The sequence below is a fragment of the Callithrix jacchus genome, chromosome 8, assembly GCF_049354715.1.
Source record: "Callithrix jacchus isolate 240 chromosome 8, calJac240_pri, whole genome shotgun sequence".
NCBI classification, from domain to species: Eukaryota; Metazoa; Chordata; class Mammalia; order Primates; family Cebidae; genus Callithrix; species Callithrix jacchus.
Window position 1 is genome coordinate 14461134 of NC_133509.1, and position 25578 is coordinate 14486711.

At 39.1% G+C, this 25578-nt stretch overlaps 1 protein-coding gene and 1 pseudogene across 13 annotated transcripts in view; both read left to right on the plus strand.

Moving 5' to 3' along the window:
- Nucleotides 1-25578, plus strand: part of IQCH (IQ motif containing H) — a 293872-nt gene that overhangs the window by 150446 nt on the left and 117848 nt on the right. For all 13 annotated transcript variants that reach the window (XR_013520764.1, XR_013520762.1, XR_008474182.2 and 10 more), the window contains 3 exons: nt 663-729; nt 18168-18251; nt 22064-22239. Coding sequence is in view for 4 of the 13 variants with exons in the window: in XM_035258984.3 (XP_035114875.2) it covers nt 663-729; nt 18168-18251; nt 22064-22239 (327 nt within the window). In the remaining 9 variants the exon portion in view is untranslated. The remainder of the gene's footprint in view (nt 1-662; nt 730-18167; nt 18252-22063; nt 22240-25578) is intronic.
- Nucleotides 5109-6811, plus strand: LOC100394166 (actin, cytoplasmic 1 pseudogene; annotated as a pseudogene).

Here is a 25578-nt window from a genome sequence, read left to right on the forward strand (position 1 = left end):
AAACATTTCGTGCTTGAGTGATTGCAATAAGTTGTCTCTTTATCTTCCCTTTCTCTCTCCAACTACCCTCCCCCTTCAGACTCTCTTCCCTTTCACTCCCCTCAACGTATGATGCGCAAAACCTACGTTTGTTTGTGCATCATATTTTAGCCCTAATCAGGAATCTGGCTATCGTGCCTGCAAAATCTGTTGCAATTTTTCTATAGAAAAAAAAAGTCCCTTCACTTTGGCTGTGGTAGTTCTGTCAGAAAATCAATGTTTTAACTACATTACCTTTTCTCCCTATATATACCTTCTGGCACTTTAATTTGCTCAGAAAAAAAAAAAATTCTCTCGTCTGCATTGCTGTCACCACTTTGTCAGAAAGTATTTAAGTTTGCAGACAGCCTTTTAATTAGTGCTCACAATTTCATTTATGTTTGCTTTCTCTTTTTTTCATTCATATTCTGTTAATTAAGTGAGCTGCCTCTAATCTTCCCCTGCCAGTAGCATCATGTAGCCACCTAATTAAATTAATTGGGGAAGATGTTTTAAGTATGTAATTAAATCAATTAATATAATTTATGCCTGGCTTAACTGTACAGTGGAAAAACAGCTGAAGTTTGACTAGATGAATCCACTACAGCTTCCTGTCACTGATCAATGCTCTTCTTGATTTTTAGCATCTGGCAGCCAACTGGAATCGCATCAGGACCTCCAGGAGGACTATTATCCATATCCCATCATTAGGTATAACACTTTTGCCTGCAAATCTATCAGCAACCTCTATTACCCACCACATTATGGCTCCTTGATTGAGTTCAAGGAAGGCCCCTTGTTTTATTCAAATTGGTCTCGGCAGGAAAATGTTCTCGACATGATGAGAGTAATAACACAGGGCCCTCGCTCGAAACGGCGTTTAATTTGGGGATTAAGCAAATAAAGTCATTATGTGGGGGCTGCTATTCAGTGGAGAGGTGATTTGCTGTAATTCGCTTTCATCTGTATGAAATGAACTAAAAAGTTGTATTTTCCCCCCTGAAATAACAGATAATGTTTTCGATCTTCTTTAATGATAGAAGAACACAGGCTTGTATGTATTGTTGCTGTTACGCCAATAAGCCAGGATATTGCTTGTACACTGTTTTTAATCAAATGTGCAGTCAAAATGATAAGCTACATTCTCTGAAATTATTTAGTTCTAATTACGAGCAGATGGGATGCTTTATTTGCACCTAGGGCGCCTGAGCAAAAGGAAATGCTGTGTGAACAAGAATAATTAAGAAGTTGAATAGTGTTTTTTGCGCTTAAATAATCTGCAGTTTCATGTTAATTAGCACTAATGTAATTATTTAATTACATTTATGAATTGGGGAACTTAAAAGCTGTTGTCTGAAGCACACTGGTAAAATAGGTATGCCAAAATGACATTTGGAATTTCAGAAATTTGCATTGGAGTTTCTTTTTAAGACATGAGCTGCTGTCAACATGTTTGGGATTTGTTTGCCTATTTTGTTTTTGTTTTGTTTTGTGTCTACCTAGTGTATTAAATTTCCTTGGTGAGGTCACACTTCCAAAGCTAACTTGGTAGAGTTTTGACAAACAGCACAACGCATTGAATCTCCATGTTACATTCATATAGCTCTTTGTTAAAGTCTTTTAAGTAGAGCAATGCATTAAGTGACCTATTGTAACGGAATTCTGGATTGTAGTGTATTCATGTTCATATGTGAGTATAACCAGTTTGTGTACTTATGTGTAGTATAGAAACATAACACATTTGAACGGTAATATGAAAAGAAAAAACTTTTAAGTTACTATATAAATATAATTATTTTTAAATTAGTAAAATATCAGTAGTAACAAAATAAGGCAATCTTTTCTAGATTCTGGAATACTTAGATCTAAGTACTTACAGAAAGTTAAGAAAATATTTGCACTGCACAGAGACTTTTAGTTTTGGTTTTCATGGTTCATGAAAGAAATTTGTTTCTTCTTACGATCTAAGTAAGGTAAGACAGATCTGAATTCTTTTCTAAGTTAGGCTTTTGTTTTGGTGAGACTGCTTTTACACACAAAATTAGTTCACACACAGAAATTGCGCTTGTAATTGATTGCAACTGAAGAGGCTAATTGCAGACCCAATTAGTTGACTCGAGTCCTTCGAATAAGGTACAAGAGCCTTTGCTTCTGCAACTAATTGTAGACCTGACCTGATATTATATGGGAAATTTTGTTTTGTTTTCTCTGTTTTATTCAAAATGAGAGCCAGAAACAGGGCCCCCACTTTGCAAAGTTGCTTAGCACAAAGGCCTGATAGACACATACTTCTTTACTCCTGCACTCCCACCTCTGACCCTCCTAAAAATTTCCATGCAGTCAGCTCTGAGAGAAGCTTGATACAAAGGAGTCTCCGAAGAAGTAAAAATTTAAAAGTAATCATTATGTAAACTGGGTAATAAAAAAAAATTGAGTGAAAGTGTCTTAAAATTTCAAAAAGGAATATAAATTAAGTGGGAGTTCCCAGCCCTTCAGGAGGATTGCTTGAGGCCAGGAGTTCAAGACCAACCTGAACAACATAGTGAGACCCCGTCTCTTTTTTTTTGTTTTGTTTTGTTTTTTGAGACAAAGTCTTGCTCTATCGCCCAGGCTGGAGTGCAGTGGTGTGATCTTGGCTCACTGCAATCTCTGCCTCCCAGGTTCAAGCAATTCTCCTGCCTCAGCCTCCGAGTAGCTGTGATTACAGGCACCCACCACCATGCCTGGCTTATTTTTGTATTTTTAGAAGAGATGGGGTTTCACCATGTCTGCCAGGTCATGCTGGTCTCAAAGCCTGGCCTCATGATCCACCCACCTTGGTCTCCCAAAATGCTGGGATTAGAGATGTGAGCCACCATGCCTGGCCCGAGACCCTGTCTCTTTAAAAATATTTCAAGGCCGGGCATGGTGGCTCATGCCTGTAATCCCAGCACTTTGGGAGGCTGAGGTGGGTGGATCATGAGGTCAGAAGTTCAAGACCAGCCTGGCCAAGATGGTGAAATTCCGTCTCTACTAAAAATATATAAGTTAGCTGGGCACAGTGACAGGCACCTGTAATCCCAGCTGCTTGGAAGGCTGAGGCAGGAGAATTGCTTGAACCTGGGTGGCAGAGGTTGCAGTGAGCCAAATCAAGCCATTGCACTCCAGCCTGGGCAATAGCGTGAAACTCCATTTAAAAAATAGTAATAATAATATTTTAAAAATTAGCCAGGCATGGTGGCACAGGCCTGTATCCCTTCTCCTGAGAAGGCTAAGGTGAGAAGATCACTTGAGCCCAGGAGTTTGAGATTACAGTGAGCTATGATCATCCCACTGCATTCCAGCCTGGGCGACAGTGAGACACTGTCTCTAAAAAAATTAAAATAAAATGAATTAAGTTGGAGAATTATCTGGTCAAAGAAGCTATAAATAGAAAACATTATTTTAAATGTGATATTAAAACTAATTTTCTTCTAGATTACTCATATTCAGTTTAAATAAACGCATAATACATATGCAGGTCTTCCCTAATGTAGCAATTTTTGTTTGTTAACAACATGCTACCCTTTTTAAAGAAAAACTGCCAATTATGTAATTGCTAAGAGATAAGGACAAGCACAGATATTTTTCTCAATTGAGCATTTCTCAATTGCACACTTTCAAAAGAGGACAGTACCTTAGATCATATACTATTTGATTCTACAATCTGTGCTTTGGATTTTATAAAAATGGCTTGTGGGCATTAAATTAAGTAACAACAAGCTTGTCATCTCCTACCTATTCCACAGACAGAATTCTCAAACCGTGTATATATTTTTAAGGATATAGGGTACCCTTTTTTTGTGTACCACATCCCTGGGAGTCCTTAAATATGATTTCAGCTAGATGCCACAAACTTCTTTGTCTTAGTGCCAGAGACTTACCTATACAATTCATAAAAATAGAAGTGGATAGGCGGGGCATGGTGGCTCACACCTGTAATCCCAGCACTTTGGGAGACTGAGGTGGGTGGATCACAAGGTTAAGAGATTGAGACCATCCCAGCCAAAATGGTGAAACCCTGTCTCTATTAAAAATACAAAACTTAGCTAGGCATGATGGCATGTACCTGTAGTCCAAGCTATTCGAGAGGCTAAGGCAGGAGAATTGTTTGAACCCTGGAGGCAGAGGTTGCAGTGAGCCAATATCATGCCACTGCACTCCAGCCTGGCGACAGAGCAAGACTCCATCTCAAAAAAAAAAAAAAATTGAAGTGGATAAAAGTGAAACAAGTTTTTTTCTCTAAATATACTGCAAAGAAACGAATCTATTTAGTAATTTCATTTCCAGAGTTGAAACAGATTCTCTAGTCAAAATCAGATGGTAGGATTGTCTGGTTCAGGTAGGCATTTAACACAAGTAGCAGCCTTGTCCTCTTTTTCTCTTTCCATAGGAAATTTGCTGTAGAATTAGCTCTACAAATAATTACACCATGCCACTAGCCAATTGGGGCTGCACTAACTTGTTTGAACCCTTCAAATGAAAGCTAAGTAGCTGATAACTGCATAATATATTGTAGTTGTAAGCGGTCTGTTCTTTATGCAGTTTTGCACACGTGGGAATAATTGCCTTTTCAAAACTGGTGATTACAGAAAGGATGGCCTTGCAGTAATGTTTTTGACCACAAAATATTTATAAACTATTTTAAAATCTATGGCTTGGTAATATGAACAGTAAGACAGTTAAACATTGTGGAGTAACCTCTTTGAAAAGAGGACTTATGAAACTTGATTGATTGTTATATATTTTAGGTAGTATTCTTAGATATCACCAAAATTTTAGCTATTTTTAACCCACAAGAAAAGTGGAATGCTGCTGTCAAAAAAACCTGATTTGCCTTGTAATTTTATAAGGTGATACAGAAACATTTTTCAGAGTTTATAGGCTGATCTCTTAATTGGATATTACATATTTTATCATCTTTATTAATGAAATATAATTATAACAAAGTAATCTACAGTAGTTCTTAACAGGAATAAAATATTAGGATCTATTTTAAACAAAATCTATCGACCGCCGAGACTGTGTCCGCCCCGCAAGCACAGAGCTTTGCCCTTGCCGTTCCGTCGCCTGTCCACACCCGCCGCCAGCTCACCATGGATGATGATATCGCTGCACTTGTTGTCGACAACGGCTCCGGCATGTGCAAGGCTGGCTTCGCGGGTGACGATGCTCCCCAGGCCGTCTTCCCCTCTATTGTGGGGCGCCCCAGGCACCAGGGCGTGATGGTGGGCATGGGTCAGAAGGACTCCTACGTGGGTGACGAGGCCCAGAGCAAGAGAGGCATCCTGACCCTGAAGTACCCCATCGAGCATGGCATTGTCACCAACTGGGATGACATGGAGAAGATCTGGCACCACACTTTTTACAACGAGCTGCGTGTGGCTCCTGAGGAGCACCCTGTGCTGCTTACTGAGGCCCCCCTGAACCCCAAGGCCAACCGTGAGAAGATGACCCAGATCATGTTTGAGACCTTCAACACCCCAGCCATGTATGTGGCCATCCAGGCTGTGCTCTCCTTGTACGCCTCTGGCCGTACCACTGGCATCGTGATGGACTCCGGTGACAGGGTCACCCACACTGTGCCCATCTATGAGGGGTATGCCCTCCCCCACGCCATCCTATGTCTGGACCTGGCTGGCTGGGACCTGACTGACTACCTCATGAAGAGCCTCACCAAGCGCGGCTACAGCTTCACCACCACAGCTGAGCGGGAAATCGTGTGTGACATCAAGGAGAAGCTGTGCTACGTCACCCTGGACTTCGAGCAGGAGATGGCCACGGCGGCCTCCAGCTCCTCCCTGGAGAAGAGCTATGAGCTGCCCGATGGTCAGGTCATCACCATCAGCAAAGAGCGGTTCCGCTGCCCTGAGGCACTCTTCCAGCCTTCTTTCCTGGGCATGGAATCTTGTGGCATCCACGAAACTACCTTTAACTCCATCGTGAAATGTGACGTGGACATCCGCAAAGACCTGTATGCCAACAGTGCTGTCTAGCGGTACCACCATGTGCCCTGGCATCGCTGACAGGATGCAGAAGGAGATCACCGCCCTGGCACCCAGCACGATGAAGATCAAGATCATTGCTCCTCCCGAGCGCAAGTACTCTGTGTGGATCAGTGGCTCCATCCTGGCCTCGCTGTCCACCTTCCAGCAGATGTGGATCAGCAAGCAGGAGTACGACGAGTCCGGCCCCTCCATCGTCCACCGCAAATGCTTCTAGGCGGACTGTGACTTAGTTGCGTTACACCCTTTCTTGACAAAACCTAACTTGCGCGGAAAACAAGATGAGATTGGCATGGCTTTATTTGTTTTTTTGTTTTGTTTTGGTTATTTTTTTTGGCTTGACTCAGGATTTAAAAACTGGAACCGTGAAGGTGACAGCAGTCGGTTGGAGCGAGCATCCCCCAAAGTTCTACAATGTGGCCGAGGACTTGATTGTGTACATTGTTTTTTTTAAGTCATTCCAAATATCGTGAGATGCATTGTTACAGGAAGTCCCTTGCCCTCCCAAAAGCCACCCCACTTCTCTCTAAGGAGAATGGCCCAGTTCTCTCCCGAGTCCACACAGGGGAGGTAACAGCATTGCTTTTGTTGTAAATTATGTAATGAAAAAATTTTTAAATTTCGCCTTAATACTTTTTTTATTTTGTTTTATTTTGAAAGATTTTAGCCTCTGGCTACCCCTTTTTTGTCCCTCGAGCAGTATAAAGGCTTTTGGTCTCCCTGGGAGTGGGTGGAGGCAGCCAGGGCTTACCTGTACACTGACTTGAGACCAGTTGAATAAAGTGCACACCTTAAAAATGAGAAAAAAAACAAAATCTATCAATCAAATGAGAGAGAACCTCAAGAATCCTAATTCTTCTAGAAAAACCAGATGTCTAAATAAAACCTATGGACTGATTTTGCTCCCAGTTTCTTTGGCCAAGTTATTTCCACCACTTTTAATTTAACCCCTGTGCTGCTTTATTGTAGCACATCACTTGGTGCTATGTGTAAACTCAGTTGCTTTTTAAAATATATTGGCATTAAATGAGATGTATTTTAAGGATATAGGGATCTGCTGCTGTGAGCAGTATATGAAGCTGCTGCCAGCCAGTTAAACCCCCAGGGATGAATTTCCACTCTCACTTCTCCTCCTTCTTTAAAGTAAAAGGAGAGATAACTGAGGTGGGATTTTCTTTTCTTTTCTCCATGTAATCTTTTCTATTTTATTGCCAACTTATTTGATGACTAAAAATATATATAGTTCAGTTTCATATTTTCCCTCTGTGCCCTATTTCAGCAAATTATTCTTGGGGTTAAAACAAGTAGTGGTCTTCAAATACTTCATTGCATAAAAATTGTGGCTCCTGTTATTGTGAAGTTCATGAAATAACAGCATTATTCAGCTCATCTGCACTTCCACAGAAGCCTAAAAGAAAGGTTAAGGAAACTTACTTTTGTGTGCAACTGACCATACGCTGAACTGAAAGTCCCAAATGCTTATGAGACACCTGCTTCCTAAATCCATGCTCTTCCACCAAGAGATAAAAGCTTGAGCTCACCTTCATTTGTGAACAGGAGCAGTGTGGAGGATGGCAGCCAAGAGCATTAGATCTGCAATCACACTTGTACGGTGCCTCCACTCACATTGGCACCTTTCTACTTTCTCTGCTTTGAGCTGGAGTCACCTGATACCCAGTTCAATGCTGCTTTCTACTTTTGACAGCTCAAAGACAAGATAGACTCTGTTCCTTCCACCTCAGGCTAGAAAATCTAGACTTCCAATAAAATCTTTTCCGTCTTCAACATATATTTTGGCAAGTAGTATAGAATCCATAGTTTAGTTATGTTGTTGCCATACTAGATCCTTGGTATAGATGTGCTGCCAAGACTTTCCAAACAGCGTTTCCCACAAATATCCAGATTTTTCAGGATCAGGAACAAAGTACACTTAAACTTTACAAATGTTTTATAGCCCAAATTAACACATATTTGTATCCACCCATGTAATCGAAATGTTCATGCTGGTTAAATCAGAGTTGGTCCCGTGATCTTGTAATATGAAATTACCCAATTGGTCTTGAGCTATATGATGTTGTACCATGAAATACAGAAACAGCATTGACCTGGGTATCAGGTGACTCCAGCTCATAGGCTTTTCATGAGATCTATTAATATTGAGATATGCTGTAAGAAGAATTTTGCATATACCAAGATAAAACTATGAAAGATAGGCTGGGCACGGTGGCTCATGCCTGTAATTCCAGCACTTTGGGAGGCCAAGGCGGGCAGCTCATGAGGTCAGGAGATCGAGACCATCCTGCTAACACAGTGAAACCCCATCTCCACTAAAAATACAAAAAAGTAGCCAGGCGTGGTAGCACGTGCCTGTAGTCACAGCTACTCGGGAGGCTGAGGCTGGAGAATCACTTGAACCTGGGAGGCGGAGGTTGCAGTGAGCCAAGATCATGCCACTGCACTCCAGCCTGGGTGACAGAGTGAGACTTCATCTCAAAAAATAAAAATAAATTTAAAAAAACATGAAGGATAAAATCCTTTATTCTCACAAAAAATATTAAAAGGCTTTGTTCAGTGATTCTCAGGACCCCTTTACACCTATGATTATTGAAGACTCTAAAGAACATTGGTTTAAGTGGGTTATATCTATCATTATTAGCTGTATTAGGAGTAACTTTAAAAATATTTATTAACATTTTAAAAATAATAGCCCACTGCCAACACTAACCTAAATAATGTATTTTTGAAACACAATTATTTTCTAAAAAAAAAATATAGAAGAGTAGGATTGTCTGACAGGTCCGAAAAATTAATAGAACATGGTTGGACTCTCATATCTCCTTCTGTATTCAGTCAGTCGTAATATGTTGTTTTGATTGAAGCACATGAAGAAAATCCAGCCATACACAGATAAGGGTTTGGAAAATGGAAGAATATTTTGTATGTTTCATAGCCTTTTCAGATAGTCTCGTATATTCTTCTTTGCCTTTATATAAACTCAACAATGGTAATTCTAAGTGATAGTTGCAATGTGGATTCTACAGTCATATTAATAAACTTTTTGCTTTTGTAACTTATAAGAGAACAAGATTGAAAAAGGCAAAGAACATCTTAGTATAATTTTGAAAATAGTTTTGACCTTGCAGACCCCCTGAAAGGTTCTCAGTATCCCCCAGGGTCCCCAGATCACAATTTGAGAATCACTGGTGATATGGTTTGGTTCTGTGTCCCTACCCAAATATCTTGAATTGTAATCCTCATGTGTTGGAGGAGAAGCCTGGTGGGAGATGATTGGATCACAGGGCACGTTTCCCCCTTGCTTTTTTTGTGATAGTGAGTGAGTTCTCACAAGAGCCGATGGTTTTAAAGTGTGGGACTTTCCGCCTCGCTCGCTCTCTCTCCTGCCACCATGTGCAGAAGGCCTTTGTTTCCCCTTCACCTTCCACCGTGATTGTAAGTCTTCTGAAGCCTTCCCAGCCATGTGGAACTGTGAGTCAGTTCAACCTTTTTTCTTCATAAATTACCCAGTCTCAGGTAGTTCTTTATAGCAGTGTGAAATGGACTCATACCACTGGCTTTAGTTGCATGCAGTGCTATGCTAATCATTGACATAAGTTTAAACAAGGGAACTTCCTTACTTTTTTGAAGGGGAATCCATTTGGCCCATTTGGTTTGAGGATGTTTTCAAAACTCAACAAATGTATTTCTATGTTTTCTACATCCTTATAACAAAATTCCCTAATCCCCTTGAATAGCCCCAAAAAAACAACTATCAGTTTTATTTTAATCTAACTGGCAATGGATATACTATGTAAATAACCCAGATAGAGTTGTCTCTTGACATCTTTTGGGATCCCACCATCTAGTGTCTTGTGCTTTCACACTTGCATAAGTAATTAAAACCTGGCTACAACCACAGTGTCTATCTAGATCACAGTTCTTTATTATGACAAGATGCTGATGTGCAATCATTTGTGAGTATATAATGTGTCGTCTTATTTTTCTACCATTAGGATACCAAAATTTTTTTATGAATTGGAGCAATCCCAGATTATCTCTGTATCAATGTCACTGTTCCTCAGCTTGCATCCAGTGTGCTTTCTTGAGTAGAAGAGAAAGGGCTGGAGTAAGCTTGAGTATGCCACGGGGAGGATGTGATGCATTGAACATCACTGATCATGAGTTTCAAAATGAGGAAAAGGTTGAGAATGACTGCTCCAGATCATCAAACTGAGGCAGGAATGACTACCACCCCAGGCTAGGGTGATCAGATGAACAACCAGTACTTGGTAATCAGGAGTCCGTTGTTAACCTCTTCTCTGCTGTGAGTACCATTGTAAACAATAGGACTCGGGAGACAAAAGAAACTAGGAGTCAACCACAGGGTAAGGAGTTGATATTCAAGAATGTGTGGTCTGCTGCAACAACAGGGGCCTGTCACAGAGGCATGCACCAGTGGCGAGGGGGCTTAGTCACTCAGCGTGGCCTTGCTCATGTTCTTGGGTTTCTGTGGCTACTGTGAAAGAAAAACCAATCCCAGCAGGGCTAGATTGCTGGATGCAAAGAGGCAATTAGTATCATCTGATAGACAGATGTTCATGCAGAAAGGGACTGGGAAACTTAGTGAAGCTAGAAGTGAGGAGGAGAAATTATTGCCAGTAACCCTTGATGAGCAACCTTGGTTCAATGGAGGACCAGAAGTAGTAGTTGATAACTTCAGAGAGGCAGCTCTCAGGTAACCTTCTTTGATGTAGAAACAATAATATTTCACAACTACTTTATGTGAGAAAAGATGGAACTCTCTATCAAAGTAGGAGTATTTTGCAGGAAATGAGAATAGCCATAAGAAAAGAGGCTGTGTTCCTTTCTATAGTGATGAGGAAGAGAGAGTGCCTCTTTCTGCTAGTGTTGTATTATTCTGTGCTAATGAGGACCTTGAGAAAGCTACACATCCCACTTACTTTTTGAATTCCCCAGAAGTTCTCCAGCTCAGAGAACCCAGTTTTAGAAAAGTTGAAAGAAGGGGGTGGTGATGAGAACACACAGGAGAAAGGGCTAAGAATTTAAAGACAGGCCAGGCATGGTGGCTCACCCCTGTAGTACCAGCGCTTTGGGAGGCTAAGGTGGGAGGATCAATTTAGCCCAGGAATTTGAGATCATTCTGGGCAACATGGTGAAACACTGTCTTTACAAAAATTACAAAAGTTAGCCAGGTGCAGGTGGTATGTACCAGTAGTTGCATCTACTTGGGAGGCTGATGTGAGAGGATCACTTGAGCCCAGGAGGTTGAGGCTGCAGTGAGCTGAGATCACACCAGTGCACTCCAGCCTGGGCAACAGAGTGAGACCCTGTAGAAAAAAGAAAAAGAAAAAGATTTTTTGAGTAGGGACTTCATACATGTTTCATTCATTATTATTATTATTTTTTTTTTAAAGAAAGAGAAAGAGAAAGGGGGAGAGAGAACAGGAGTCTTGTTCTATTGCCCAGGCTGGAATGCAATCTAAAAATAGGTATTAAAAACCTCTTTTATGCCGATAATTGTGCTTAGCAGCAGAGACAGAAAGGAATAAGGGAAGAAAATAATAACCAACCAGTATTTCATTCAAGTCTGTGAAATGCTATGCAAATGCTGAAGAGTGATTTACTTCCAATTATGTCGTCACTTTCAAAATAGGTATTATGTGATACTGAGAAAAATGTATGTTCTGTAGACCTGAGATGAAGAATTCTGTAAATATTCACTGAGTTTACTTGTTCCAGGTCTGAGTTCAAATCATAGATATCCCTGTTAGTTTTCTATCTCATTGATCCATTGAATATTAACAATGTGGTGTCAAAGTCTCCTGCCATTATTGTGCGGGAGTCCAAGTCTCTTTATAAGTCATTAAGAACTTGTCTTATGTATCTAGGTGTTCCTATATTGGGTGCATATATATTTATGATCATTGACTCCTGTTGTTGCATTGATCCTTTTGTCCTTCGTTTCTTATAGTCTTTGTTACTATTAAAGTCTATCTTGTCAGAGACAAAAGTTACAACTCAGTTTGTTTGTTTTTCTCTCCATTTGATTGATAAGTCTTCCATCAACCCTTTGTTTTGAGTCTTTGTGTGTCCTTGCTTATGAGATGGATCTGGATACAGCATACTGATGGGTTTTGACTTTTTATTCAATTTGCCTATCTGTATCTTTGGGGCATTTAATCCATTTAAGTTTAGGATTAATATTGATATTTGTGAGTTTAATATTGTCATTTAATGCTAGCTGGCTATTTTACCCATTAGTTGATATAGATTCTTCATTATGGAAATACTGTTTACCTTTTGGTAAGTTTTTGGGATGACTGATACTGGTTGTTCCTTTCTGTGTATAGTGTTTCTTTCAGAAGCTCTTGTAAAGCAGGCCTGGTGGTGATGAAATCTGAATGCTTGCTTGTTCGTGAAAATTTTCATTTTTCCTTCATTTATGAAGCCTAGTTTGGCTGGATATGAGATTCTGGGTTGAAAATTCTTTTCTTTGAGAATATTGAATATTGACCCCCCACTCTCTTCTAATTTGTAGGGTTTCTGCTGAGAGATCTGCTGTGAGTCTGATAGGCTTCCCTTTATGGGTAACCTGACCTTTCTCTCTAGCTGCCCTTAGAATTTTCTCCTTTATTTCAACCCTGGTGAATCTAGCAATTATGTTTTTTGGGGTTGCTCTACTTGAGGAATATCTTTGTAGTGTTCTCTTGGAGTTGAGTATTGTCCTGCATTACTAGGTTAGGAAAGTTTTCCTGAATAATATCCTGAAGAATATTTTCCAGCTTGGATTCATTCTCTTCATGACATTCAGGTACACCTATCAAACGTAAATTAGGTCTTTTCACATAGTCCCATATTTCTTGGAGACTTTGCTCATTCCTTTTTACTCTTTCTTCTCTAATCTTGTCTTCTCGTTTCATTTCATTAAGTTGCTCTTTGACCTCTGATATCCTTTCTTCTGCTTGATCAATTCAACTGTTAAACCTGTGCATACTTCGCGGAGTTCTCCTATTGTATTCTTCAGTTCCATTATTTCACTTATATTCCCCTCTAAATTGTCTATTCTCATTAGGATTTCATCAAACCCTTTTTCAAGGTTCTTAGTTTCTTTACATTGGGCTAGAACATGTTCTTTTAATTCAGAGAAGTTTCTTATTGTCCACCTTCTGAAGCCTAATCTGTTAATGGAAGGCACTCATTCTCCATCAGGCCCTGTTCCTTTGTTGATGAGGAACTGTGATCCCCTGTAGAGGAAGAGGCATTCTGATTTTGGGTATTCTCAGCCTTTTTACGCTGGTTTCTTCCCATCATTGTAAATTTATCCACCTGTTGTCTTTGTAATTACCGACTTTCAAATTAGATCTCTGAGTGGACGTTCAACTTGTTGATTCCCAGCACCGGAATCTGAGCAACCCACTGCACCAGCTAAAACAGCGGTGTTAAGATTGATGGTGCTTTTCTGTCCAGGAATCTCCAGTCTGGCTTCCCTCTTGAGTCCCTTTTTTTTTTATTGCATTTTAGGTTTTGGGGTGCATGTGAAGAACATGCAAGGTAGTTGCATAGGTACACACGTGGCAGTGTGATTTGCTGCCTTCCTCCCCTTCACCTATATCTGACATTTCTCCCCATGCTATCTCTCCCCAACTCCCCACCCCCCGCTGTCCCTCCCCTATTCCTCCCAACAGACCCCAGTGTGTAGTGCTCCCCTCCCTGTGTCCATGTGTTCTCATTATTCAACACCCGCCTATGAGTGAGAACATGCAGTATTACATTTTCTGTTCTTGTGTCAGTTTGCTGAGAATGATGATCTCTAGGTTCATCCACATCCCTACAAAGGACACGAACTCATCGTTTTTGATGGCTGCATAATATTCCATGGTGTATATGTGCCACATTTTTCCTGTCCAGTCTATCACCGATGGGCATTTGGGTTGGTTCCAGGTCTTTGCTATTGTAAACAGTGCTGCAATGAACATTAGTGTGCATGTGTCCTTATGGTAGAACGATTTATAATCCTTTAGATATATACCCAGTAACGGGATTGCTGGATCAAATGGAATTTCTATTTCTAGGTCCTTGAGGAATCGCCACACTGTCTTCCACAATGGTTGAACTAATTTACACTCCCACCAGCAGTGTAAAAGTGTTCCTATTTCTCCACATTCTCTCCAGCATCTGTTGTCTCCAGATTTTTTAATGATCGTCATTCTAACTGGTGTGAGATGGTATCTCAATGTAGTTTCGATTTGCATTTCTCTAATGACCAGTGATGATGAGCATTTTTTCATATGTTTGTTGTCCTCATGTGTGTCTTCTTTTGTAAAGTGTCTGTTCATATCCTTTGCCCACTTTTGAATGGGCTTGTTTGTTTTTTTCTTGTAAATCTATTTTGTAAATAGATTTTTTGTATCTTTGTAAATTCTGGATATCAGCCCTTTGTCAGATGGGTAAACTGCAAAAATTTTTTCTCATTCTGTTGGTTGCCGATTCACTCTAATGACTGTTTCTTTTGCCGTGCAGAAGCTGTGGAGTTTGATTAGGTCCCATTTGTCTATTTTGGCTTTTGTTGCCAATGCTTTTGGTGTTTTGGTCATGAAGTCCTTGCCTATGCCTATGTCCTGAATGGTTTTGCTTAGATTTTCCTCTAGGGTTTTTATGGTGTTAGGTCTTATGTTTAGTCTTTAATCCATCTGGAGTTAATTTTAGTGTAAGGTGTCAGAAAGGGGTCCAGTTTCTGCTTTCTGCACATGGCTAGCCAGTTTTCCCAACATCATTTATTAAACAGGGTCCCTTTTTCAATCAGCTGAATAGGCGACTCTGCCTTCCCGGAGCTGCAAATGTCGACTGAAAGGGGACCCCGTCCCATTTACTCTGCACCAAGAACTGCCATGGAGGGGCGCTGGCAAAATCACCACGCCGGCCACAAGAGTCGCACTGGCGACCCGTGGGGCTCCTCCGCTAGGAATCTCCTGGTCCTTGAGGAACAAAAATTCATCTGAAAGTGTGGTGTCCTCTCGTTCTCTGCGCTTTCGGTGGGAGCTACAATCCTGAGCTGCTGGTAATCAGCCATTTTGGATCTCTCCTCATTCATTATTCAACTGGAGATTTCACAAGTACCTGCTGTAACATAGCTAATAGTCTGGTTACAGGAGCTAGAGCGGTGCAGGTGAAAGAAGAGATGGACAATAAAGTAAGCAAGCAAGCCAAGAAGTAGGTAATGACAAAATGAGAACTAGGTGGTGAAGAAAGGGTGCAAGAGAACAGTGAAGGGAGACTAAGAACTGTAGAAAGGGTGGTTAGGCGTACCCCCATGATGAGTAGGACCTTATTGCCTCAGTAGAGACCTAGCAACTCTTCTCTTCTGCAGCCCTCTCCCACTCTTAAGGACTCTGACAATTACATCTGGCCCAGCCAGATAATCTGGGATAATCTCTTTTTTTTTCAGGTCAGTTGATAGCAAACTTAATTCCATTTGCAACTTGATTTCTCCTTTGTAACCTAATATATATTACCTAATATATTCACTGGTTATGGATATTAGAACTTGGACGTTTTTGGCTGGGCACAGTGGCTTACACCTGTAATCCCAGCACTTTAGGAGGCTGAGGCAGGCAGTGAAACCCTGTCTCTGCTAAAAATACAAAAAAAAAAAAAAAAAAATTAGCCAGGTGTGGTGGTACATGCCTGTAGTCCCAGCTACTCAGGAGGCTGAGGCAGGAGAATTGCTTGAACTGGGGAGGCGGAGGTTGCAGTGAGCCGAGATCACACCCCTGCACTTCAGCCTGGATAAGTCTTGTCTTTTATATAACTAAATTTCTCACAAGAGCTAATATGTAGTATCTGAACTATATAATAATTTGTAGGTTTATGTGACCATGGACAAGAGACAACACACTTACCTTGAGTTTCCTTATCTATAATATGACAGGATTGAAGTTGATGATTTCTCAGAACTCCATCAGTGTTCCCAGTCAGACCCTGGAAGAAACCATGTCATTGTATATTATAGTCCAGAGCGTAATGTCTCCTTGTCACGAGGCATATCTACTGAACTCCCCCAAACCACATCCTTGTTGATAATTTCCTGGTTAAGTCACTGTTAGGTTTAATACATGCTACCAGCATTGATGAAATCTTTTCACCTGTCAACACATGCACTTTATGGATGTACAAAACAAAAGAAGCCTGACTTAAAAAAATACTGACTTCCAACTTCTGATCTGCTGATGTCATTTTACATTGCATTGTATCTTGTCCATGTAGAATGGTGGCTGTTGCTTGTCACAGAGTTTGTTGTTGTTGTTATATGTTTTGGAAACATGCATACCTTGTAACATTAAAATACCTTGTGCTTATACAGCACTTTACAGCTCACAAGATGTTTTCATATCTGTAACTGCATATGATTCTCTATAACAATATTCCAGGATTAGCATACGCTTCTTTAAAATGAGTGTGTTCTATGTAAACGTTTTATATGCCTTCTTGATCTGTGGTAAAGGTCCCAAGTAATTTGTTGGAAAAATGACCTCAACCATTGGAATGGAGCACAGACTTACTCACTCACATGCTACACATGCAGCAACAAAGTGATCAGACATCCTTTATATTTTAAATTGGACATCATCTTAATGAGACATACTGCCTTTTATCTTTACTTTTGAAAGGAAATGCAGTCATGGAATGCTCTCAGGCACTTTTCTTAATCACACTTTATTCTTTAGGCATTTTCCTGTCTTTTTATAGTCTTTGCTATAGCCTTGCTATATAAGTTATCCACAATACATCTTTCTAAACATTTATTTGAATATAGATAAAATTATACATATGCAAAATTCCAAGTTACAATATTGTAGTCACACATAGAGACATCGTTGGAGTTGTAACTGCCTATATTAGCTTTTATATGTGGAATTGTTATCTAAATTATTTGAGAGATTAATAATTTTTCAAAAATGATTCAAATAGCTCATTTGTCCTTCTGCCTCTCTCTTTAATTTGTAAGTCCAGATGCAAAGCAAAGAGAGACTTTTAGATGATTGTAAAGACATTTAATTTCCAGACGTTGTCTAGTGTTTAAACACTGACATCAAAGCAAAGAGCCAATTACCAAAGTTCATTTGGTCTGAAGCCCCATTGCCTGAATTGCTATAGTTTTCCTTATGCTGAAAAGGAAATGTGTGTCACATCTTGAAGATGTAGTGTATAAAATCACTTTATCTAGAGCAGTTTAACTTGAAACATGTGTTTGGGCTCACTAACCACAAGGAGGCATTGAAGCATCTCTTCAAAATGTGAAAAGGAATTTTATAAAGCAAAAAAAAAGTTGCACCTACAGTTGCTGAATTTCATATAAGCAATTATACCTGCTTGTGAGTACGCATGGTTTTTATGTTTTGATTCACTTTTCAAATGACCTGAAATATCAGCAGAAAGGGTTTTTGCTGTTGTTTGTGAGATTTTTGGACAATAGTCATCTATATGTGTTTTCCCTTCTGCTGCGTTCCCAGTGGAAACAAAGGCAAACTGCAGGACTTTTATTAGTATTGACAAAGTAACTGCATTAGCCTTTCTTGCCCTTTGAGGGTGAAAAGTTCTTTTGACTGTCAGCAGATGTTGATTTCTTTAGTATTTGAATTATTTAAACACATATTTCTGACAGCAAGGGATTTATCTGAAATCTATGTGTCACTTTAGAATGATTGTGGAACACATCTTCAAAATACCACATAGGAAGCGCCCATTAAGAAACTAAAACAATATTTTTTTAACCTGAGCATCATTTTCTTACACATCCTTTTAAACATTCATATTGCATGTCAGAAATTTTCTCCATGTTTTATCATTTTGATTCTTAGCAGCCTTGATGGTATTGAAAAATGTGAACCTCTCTGTTGCAGAGTATGTTGCTTAGCATATCTTCCAAAATAATGTTTAATTCCCCCAAGAAACAAGGACCCCATTCCTCGGGATTGGATTGTTTCTGTAAGATGCTTCAGAGAAAATTTTTTCCTAGAAATGTGGACTGTGACATTTTGAAATTCTCTTGTGCCATTTTGCTATATTGACTTGCTCTTTCTGGGTTTTGACAACTTGTTTGCTTTTTAGGGTATTCCCAGCCTGTGAGAGAACATATTGCTGATTTCGACATACAGCAGAACATGCAGCTGGGGAGGCTGTGTGACATCTTAGGTACAGTAAATAGTTGTACACAAATGACTCTGGAATCTTTATCAGTGGATGTTGATAGAATGTTTTTTTGTTTTGTTTTTGCTTATTTTTTTCCTCTACAAGGAAAAAGCTCAGATTTTAAATCTACTTACAGGGCAATTAAATGTTTTATTTTAAAAAACAGATTTGTAGTAAAGTCAACTTGAATTAAAAAAGGACATTTTAACCAAGTTACTTGGGCAGTTTTCTAGATTCTCTTTGCTACAGGTTTGGATCAGCATTTCTCTCCTATACACCAAAATCTTTATTTACTGAATCTTGCAGTAAATGGAGTCAAAATTTCACATTCGTGTCAGTCTTGTCACTTAAAGCATCTGGGAAATGAGTGAAAGGTGGTATCAGAAATGAAGCACTGTGTTTTCATAAGAAGAAAAAGGCGAAAATGAAGATAGATTTTTAAAAGAAGTTTTTATATAAATATAGAGCATCATGTTATTTGAAAATGTGAAGTGCCTTATGGAGGGAATTTTTAGAAAAACAGACCTTGATTGAGTCATGGATACATCTTTGTTCAAGTCAATTTCTGATACTGGTTTGGTCAGTTCTTAATCACATACCCATCTGGAGCCAAGAGAGAAGGATGCCTTAATGTGACAGCTTTGGTTGACACTATCTAAGGCCAGGGTTCAGATTAGGCTCTAGAATATAGGTTGCAAAAGCTAAGCAGTATCATTGAATCTGTTTGTGAGATACTGGCCCAAAATTCAAGATGACACACAAATTAGATTTTTATTAGTTATCAAATAAGAACTTCTTTGTTTTGTTAAAATATAATTGCTTTGGCCCTTATTTAAGAAAAACAAGGAAGAATTTTAAATTATCAATGACCAACTTAGCTGGCTCCGTGGAATGACATACTTTACATGATTCATATATATTTCAGCATCATTATTATTTTATAAATGCCATTTGGTAGCAAAAATACATCAGTACTAGAAATTTACAGTGTCCTAAAATAATAATCGTAATTGCTTTAATCTATTATCTAGGCACTAAGATGTTTCAGCATTACGAAAAAAATTTAATGACTCAAGATTGATTTGTTAATGCTAAGCCATTTCAACTAAAACTGACTGGATGGAAACCACTAAAGTGCAGCAGAGGGCAGACTTTGCTCTAATTTATTCGAATTAATTTTTTTCCTTGGCTTTTTATATCCCTTTCTATATATAGTATAAGCTATCACTAAATCATCTCTTTATAAAAGATTCTCATTATTGGAAAAGACTTGAAAGTATTAGGCTTCTATTTTAAACAACTCTATAATTCAGTCTGTCTCTACCTGCAGTGGAACATTTTGCTTTTATGAACATTTCTAAGAGATTATGAACCAAATGCCTTTTTCTTGGTATATTGTCTTCATGATATGGCAATGCAATCATAAAATGTCTTCAAGAAGAGTAATAAAAGTTTAGAAATAGTAGTCAGATTTAAAAAAAAGTACTTATGAAATAAAAACATGAATAAACCAGAAAAATTTTTAATAATTTTATGAAACAATAAGTAATTATCCTTTATGGGTTTTTCCTTCTTATTTGGGTAAACAAAGATAATCCAAGCATACTGGTAAGGCTTGTGATTGGATTATCTTTGTTTGGCTGTGAAGTCATGATTATCAGGTGGAGACCCCAGTAGCCAGTATTTTCAGTTCCTAGATGAGTTTAGCAAGAAAGTGACTGATTACTGACTAGCAATCAAAGAAAGTTTCATCTTCTTATCAATTCCTTTCCAAAATTACCTGTCAATTAATTGTGAACATATGTAGATTTATGATAAAACCCATTAATACTGAATATTAGAGTTAGTGATATGTATTCCTTTGCCAGAAATCAACAGGAAAGGTGAAATTGGCAACATGATTCCTTTTATCATTTGTAACCTAGAAATTTTCTTCCTAAGAAAAAATTTATTTTTCATCTGCTACAGTCTATAAGCTATTTTTCTTGTTTTTCTGCCCTACTGTTTCATAGTTTAAAAAAAAAAAACTCATTACTTTGACTTTTAAAACCTCTATTGTAATTTGGTTAGATGCTAGTCTCTTCTTCAAAACACAAGAGTTAGGATGACCAATGATGATTCAGCAATTTGATGCAAGTTATTTATTCACTGTCTCCTCAGTTAACTTATTTTGAGGTTTATGTTTCAAAATTAAATGGGAGCCACGTAAATATTCACATGTATGGAGCACCTGCTCTCGGCCTAGCACTGGGCCAGTTCAGAAAACACCACCTCTAGGTCTCTGGGGAGGGAGATTTCTCCTATAAGCCCTGCATCTAAGCATAAAAGATTTTCACAACTTTCCCAATCTCTCCATAATCCCTTCAGTCAGTCAACAAGTGTTTATTGAATGACTCCTACATATTCCAGCCTATACCAGGGCTTGGGGCAACATAAGAAATAGTACCAACATTGCCTTTAAGGAGCTTGGAGAGACAAGATTAATAGATTGGAAACAGTAGGCTAGAGCCACAGAGGACACTACTTCATATTAAATCTTAAGGCACTGATCAAAAGAAACGTAGGTGTGTGGCAGCTGGGGAGTCACTGTTGTCTAGCCTAGTCAGGGTGGGCCAGGAGCACATTCACCCATCTGTGCTGCTTCTTGAGCACTTACTGTGTGCCAGATGTGGCAACAAATACTTTCTATATCTTCACTCACTTAATACTGTCTATAACTCTACACCCCAGGCGGTTTTATTCCCCTTTTTACAGATGAAGAAATGAATGCTTAGAAAGGTTAAATAACTAGAATTTTATCAGTCTATGCTGTGTATATGTACTCTACCAAACCGATCAGATGAGTCTTAAAATCCCCTCTCGGCCCTCCTTGCCTAAGAAAACGTTTACAGCGCTCCCTCCTCTGAACTTCTCTAAGAACCTGGTCTGTGTGCTTCAACTTGCCCACAATGATTGCTATATTTTCCTCCATGTCTAGCCAAGGGCTTTGCCCCTACAGATCAGTCAGCTATTTTGTGAATGAATGAATGAATGAATGAATGAACGAATGAATTACTTCATTGACTGCTGATTTCCTATTTATACTCCCTGAAATATTCTGCAGTGTGGAATAGATACTCTTATTTCACTATTCCATTTGGATGGGATATTTAATTAGGGTTTCTTCCTATGTTACATGTAAGAAGCACATCTTAAGAAGGAGAGAAGTTAAATTAAGACAGTGTTTCCTTTCAACCACGAATCACTAGATGTGCTATGTAAGTAATATACTCCATTTTGGGAATCAAGCAGGGGAAAGGTTGGTTTCCTGAAATAATCATTGCTATGGTTATAAGCAGACCATTTATTTGAACAGGACATTCCCTGAATTTACCCTGTCAAGTCCATGCAGAATAAGAAATTGCAATTTCATCAGCTTTCTAAAGTTAATAGCTCTGTTTTATAACTTACTGAAGTTAATGGAATGAAATGTTAAAGCAGTATGCAATTCCCATTGATGTTAATGGGAGTTGCGTGGCTAAATCCCTATGTATTATTTGAAAGTACATTTCCAAGGTATCTCACAGCCCTCCTTCTGAAGGAATCATTGCATCTGTTTCATTGGTGGCGTGTAATTTATATTTTCTTCAGAGAAATGCTGAACTGTAAAATAGCCAGTTAGATTGCTCATATAGTACAAAACCAATCTAAATTAACCTCAGCGTGGCTTTTGGATATGCTTTTTATTTTAAACTATACAACATCAATCGGATGCCAGAGTTCATAATGTCATTTACCTTCATACTAGTAATTAACATTGTGCCTGTTGTTTTTAGATGCCAATGTGAATGTCATCTACATCTGCTCCCATCATATGAATGACGAGCTAGTGCAGTATTACAAAAAAATCCTAAATCTACACGCAGCTGTCAAATCGGGGAACCTTGAGGACAGAAGTGACCTGCAGAACAGGTTCAAAATTATCACCCCTGAAGCTGTAAACATCTTCCCTGTGAGTTTGTCTTCTAATTACTACGGCTTCAGGGATGCAGTAAAATTAAATTGGAAATTTTATAACTTGCAACGCTCTGGTACACATCAGTGAAATATTATTGCAAGTTTAACAGCTTTACTGATTAGACTACTAGTTGGCCTATAGGAAATAAATATTCCAGTTTACTTTTAGACTTAGTGGGGCTACCCCTGCCCAGTTTCTCTATAGCTGTAGCCTAATTCCATTACTAGGTGGTACCATCAAGTAGGTGGATTTATAACATGTACCATTCCTTTTTCTTAATTTTGTGTGGCAGACACTAAGGCAGAGAAAGGCTGGGCCTGCCCAAAGTCACAAAGCTAGTTAGGAACAGAACTAGACCAGGCCCTCTTTTCTGATCCACACAGGTGCTCTGTGTTTTTGCCCCTGAGGGGAATTTGGCCTGATTTACCATATCAGATGGTTCATAATAAACAATGTTCAGGTTGTTGTTTATTTTTTTAATTGTGCTGATTTTTAGTCAATGGAATGAATTCTGAGTGGAATCCTATTTCTAGACAAGAGCCTTTGAGAAATTCATGGAATGATAAAGGCAACATTTTAGAATAAGGCAGTACAAAACCTGGTTTAAAATGAATTTCTCTACATTTTAACAAGAATTCAAACTTTCCATGTTAAACAGCCAACAGTGTAATACCTCATGGGCTATGCATTTTTGAGGAGACTTTTTTTAGTGTAATTAAAATAAAGATAGCTGTCTCCATTTACAATTGAGAAGCATCAAAGTCAGCCGTCTATTTCCAAAGTGATTGCATGCTATACACATAGGGAGCATCTATGTGTTGGGTGACTACCCATTAACACTTCAGATGTACCATGATTTGACCAAAAAAAAAAAAAATGGGGGTAGCGGAGGGACCTAAGGGAAGGCCTGCCAGGCTGGGGAAGGTTGCAGTAGCATTTCTACTTTACTGTTATACTCAGTGAATCGTTTTCAGGGTTTACTCTCTTCTACCAACATGAAGATTTTATTTTTTCATAACTGGATGCCTCAATATTCCCCTAAAAACCCTCTGCTGAGCTTCGTTTCATTGGCACTTTTGGCTGTGAAAGAGGAAGGCGAGGACAGGGGCTGGGGAAGCAAGAGAAAGGACAAGTGACAAATCACTACCACTTACATACATTCTAGGGAACCTTCCAATATCCTCCACCAGTGTAAGAATTTTTTTGGTGCTTCCTAGTTATTCGTTGGCCTCAGTGACATAGTTACTATGGACGTTAGGATGCAAGGAAGAAAAAGAACTACCATTCGTGTTTAGTTGAATTTCTGATTTTCTCTAGCCAGAAGATTAATCTGATGGCTGCTAGCTGCTAGTAAGGAGTTTCTGCACATCTGAAATACCCATATACATTGAACAGGCATAGAATGGGAAGGGGCACTAGATTGGGGAGAAGAAAAGTGAGAAAACTAAAAACTAACATTTTTCTAATTCTTAGCATACAGTTCCTTTTTTCTTCTTCTTCTTCTTTTTTTGAGATGAAGTCTCACTCTGTCACCCAGGCTGGAATGCAGTGGAACGATCTCAGCTCACTACAACCTGCAACCTCCGCCTCCTGGGTTCAAGTGATTCTCCTGCCTCAGCCTCCCGAATAGCTGTGATTACAGGCATGTGCCACCACACCTAGCTAATTTTTGTATTTTTAGTAGAGACAGGGTTTCACTATGTTGGCCAGGCTGGTCTTGAACTCCTGACCTCAGGTGAGCCACCCACCTCAGCCTCCCAAAGTGCTGGGATTATTGGTGTGAGCCACTGCGCCAAGTCTAGTTTCTCATTTGATTCTCAGAACAATGCAACAAAGTGGAAAGATAGCTCTTTTTATCAATCTCCTTTTATGGCTGAGGAAATCAAGACTCATTTTCTCATTTAAGGTGACTAGTAAGGCCAGAGTGTCAATCAAAATCTCTCTACCTCAGAGCAATATCATGAGTTGGAATGACTGTCTTGCTTCTGGATGACCCTGTGGCCTTGGGCAAGTCCCCTTACCTCTCTGTTCCGCTGGTCCTCATCTATAAAACGAGATAATGGATTAGATCATCTCAGAGTCATCTTCAACTCTGTCATCCTATTATCTGAGAACTGTACCCTTGCTAATCCACTCTTTGCCTTCTAAGCTTGAGACAGGCACTTTCAGATGCACAAAGTTACACACATAGTATAGGTTTTCATCTTTGTGAGTAGAAACAGGCAAAGTTTTAAGTACTTAACAGTTCTCCTCATAGCTCAAGTTTAAATTATTTGAGTAATTACTCATAAGCAATCAACTTTCTAAAAATACAAAAATTAAATTCTCACTTTCAAATCAGTTCTTTTTTACATTTGGTTATTGCTTTTTCTTTTTAATGGGTTTGAGAGATTGTATCAGTGCTGATTTTCATTTAAATGGATAGCTATGAGATTTTTTTAGAGCATGCCAAAAATCTGTTTGTACATCTCTCTAAGTTACTATATGATTCTTGAATTTGTAATGGTAAAACGGGCTCTTTATAAAAGTCATCGTGTCTATTTTTAGACATTTCAATGTTTATGAAGACATCCTAAACAACTATCTTTTATCTAGAGTAAAAAAAAAAAATCAGTGGTGATAAATTAAATGTAGCCATCATTCTATGGAACTAGAAACATTTTAGATTTTGTCATCAGTGTTAATCCATTGCCTCGATCTGATGATACTAATATTCTCCAAATGGTCATACAAGACCTGTGATTAGTGATACATCCTTTGCCATCACTCATTCACATTTAAATCTTTATTAAACACATATCAAATACAATACTGTGACAACATCTTGCCTGGAGTATGAGGCATGCCCGCAGATAACTATAATACAGAGTTGGGTAGAGTACTTGCCAATAGAAACCAGCTAACCTAGAGGAGACAGAAATCCATCCTGGCTGGAAATGTGCCCAGAATGTTAACATTAGGTTCTATTGCTGCATCTGCCATCCGTCTTCACATCTTATAAACCCACGAGACCTTTACTACTCCCTCGATAAAATGGGGAACCTGTGGCAGCAGTGGCATGCCAATTGTGTTAACTGGGTTTAAATCCTGCCTCTGCTGTTTACTAGCTGTGTGACTTTGGGCAAATCACTTGAGGCTCAATTTCCCCATCTCCAAAATAGGGATAGTTAATTGATTCAATGTCATACAGATCAAATGAGAGATCACATGGCAAGGGCTTTGATCTTGTGAACTTACCATGAGAAGACTGCTGCCCTGGAATGCTCTTCTGGGTGCCCTGAAAAGCCCACCACAGACATCGTAACTCAAGTCACCAAGACAGTGTATTTTTTT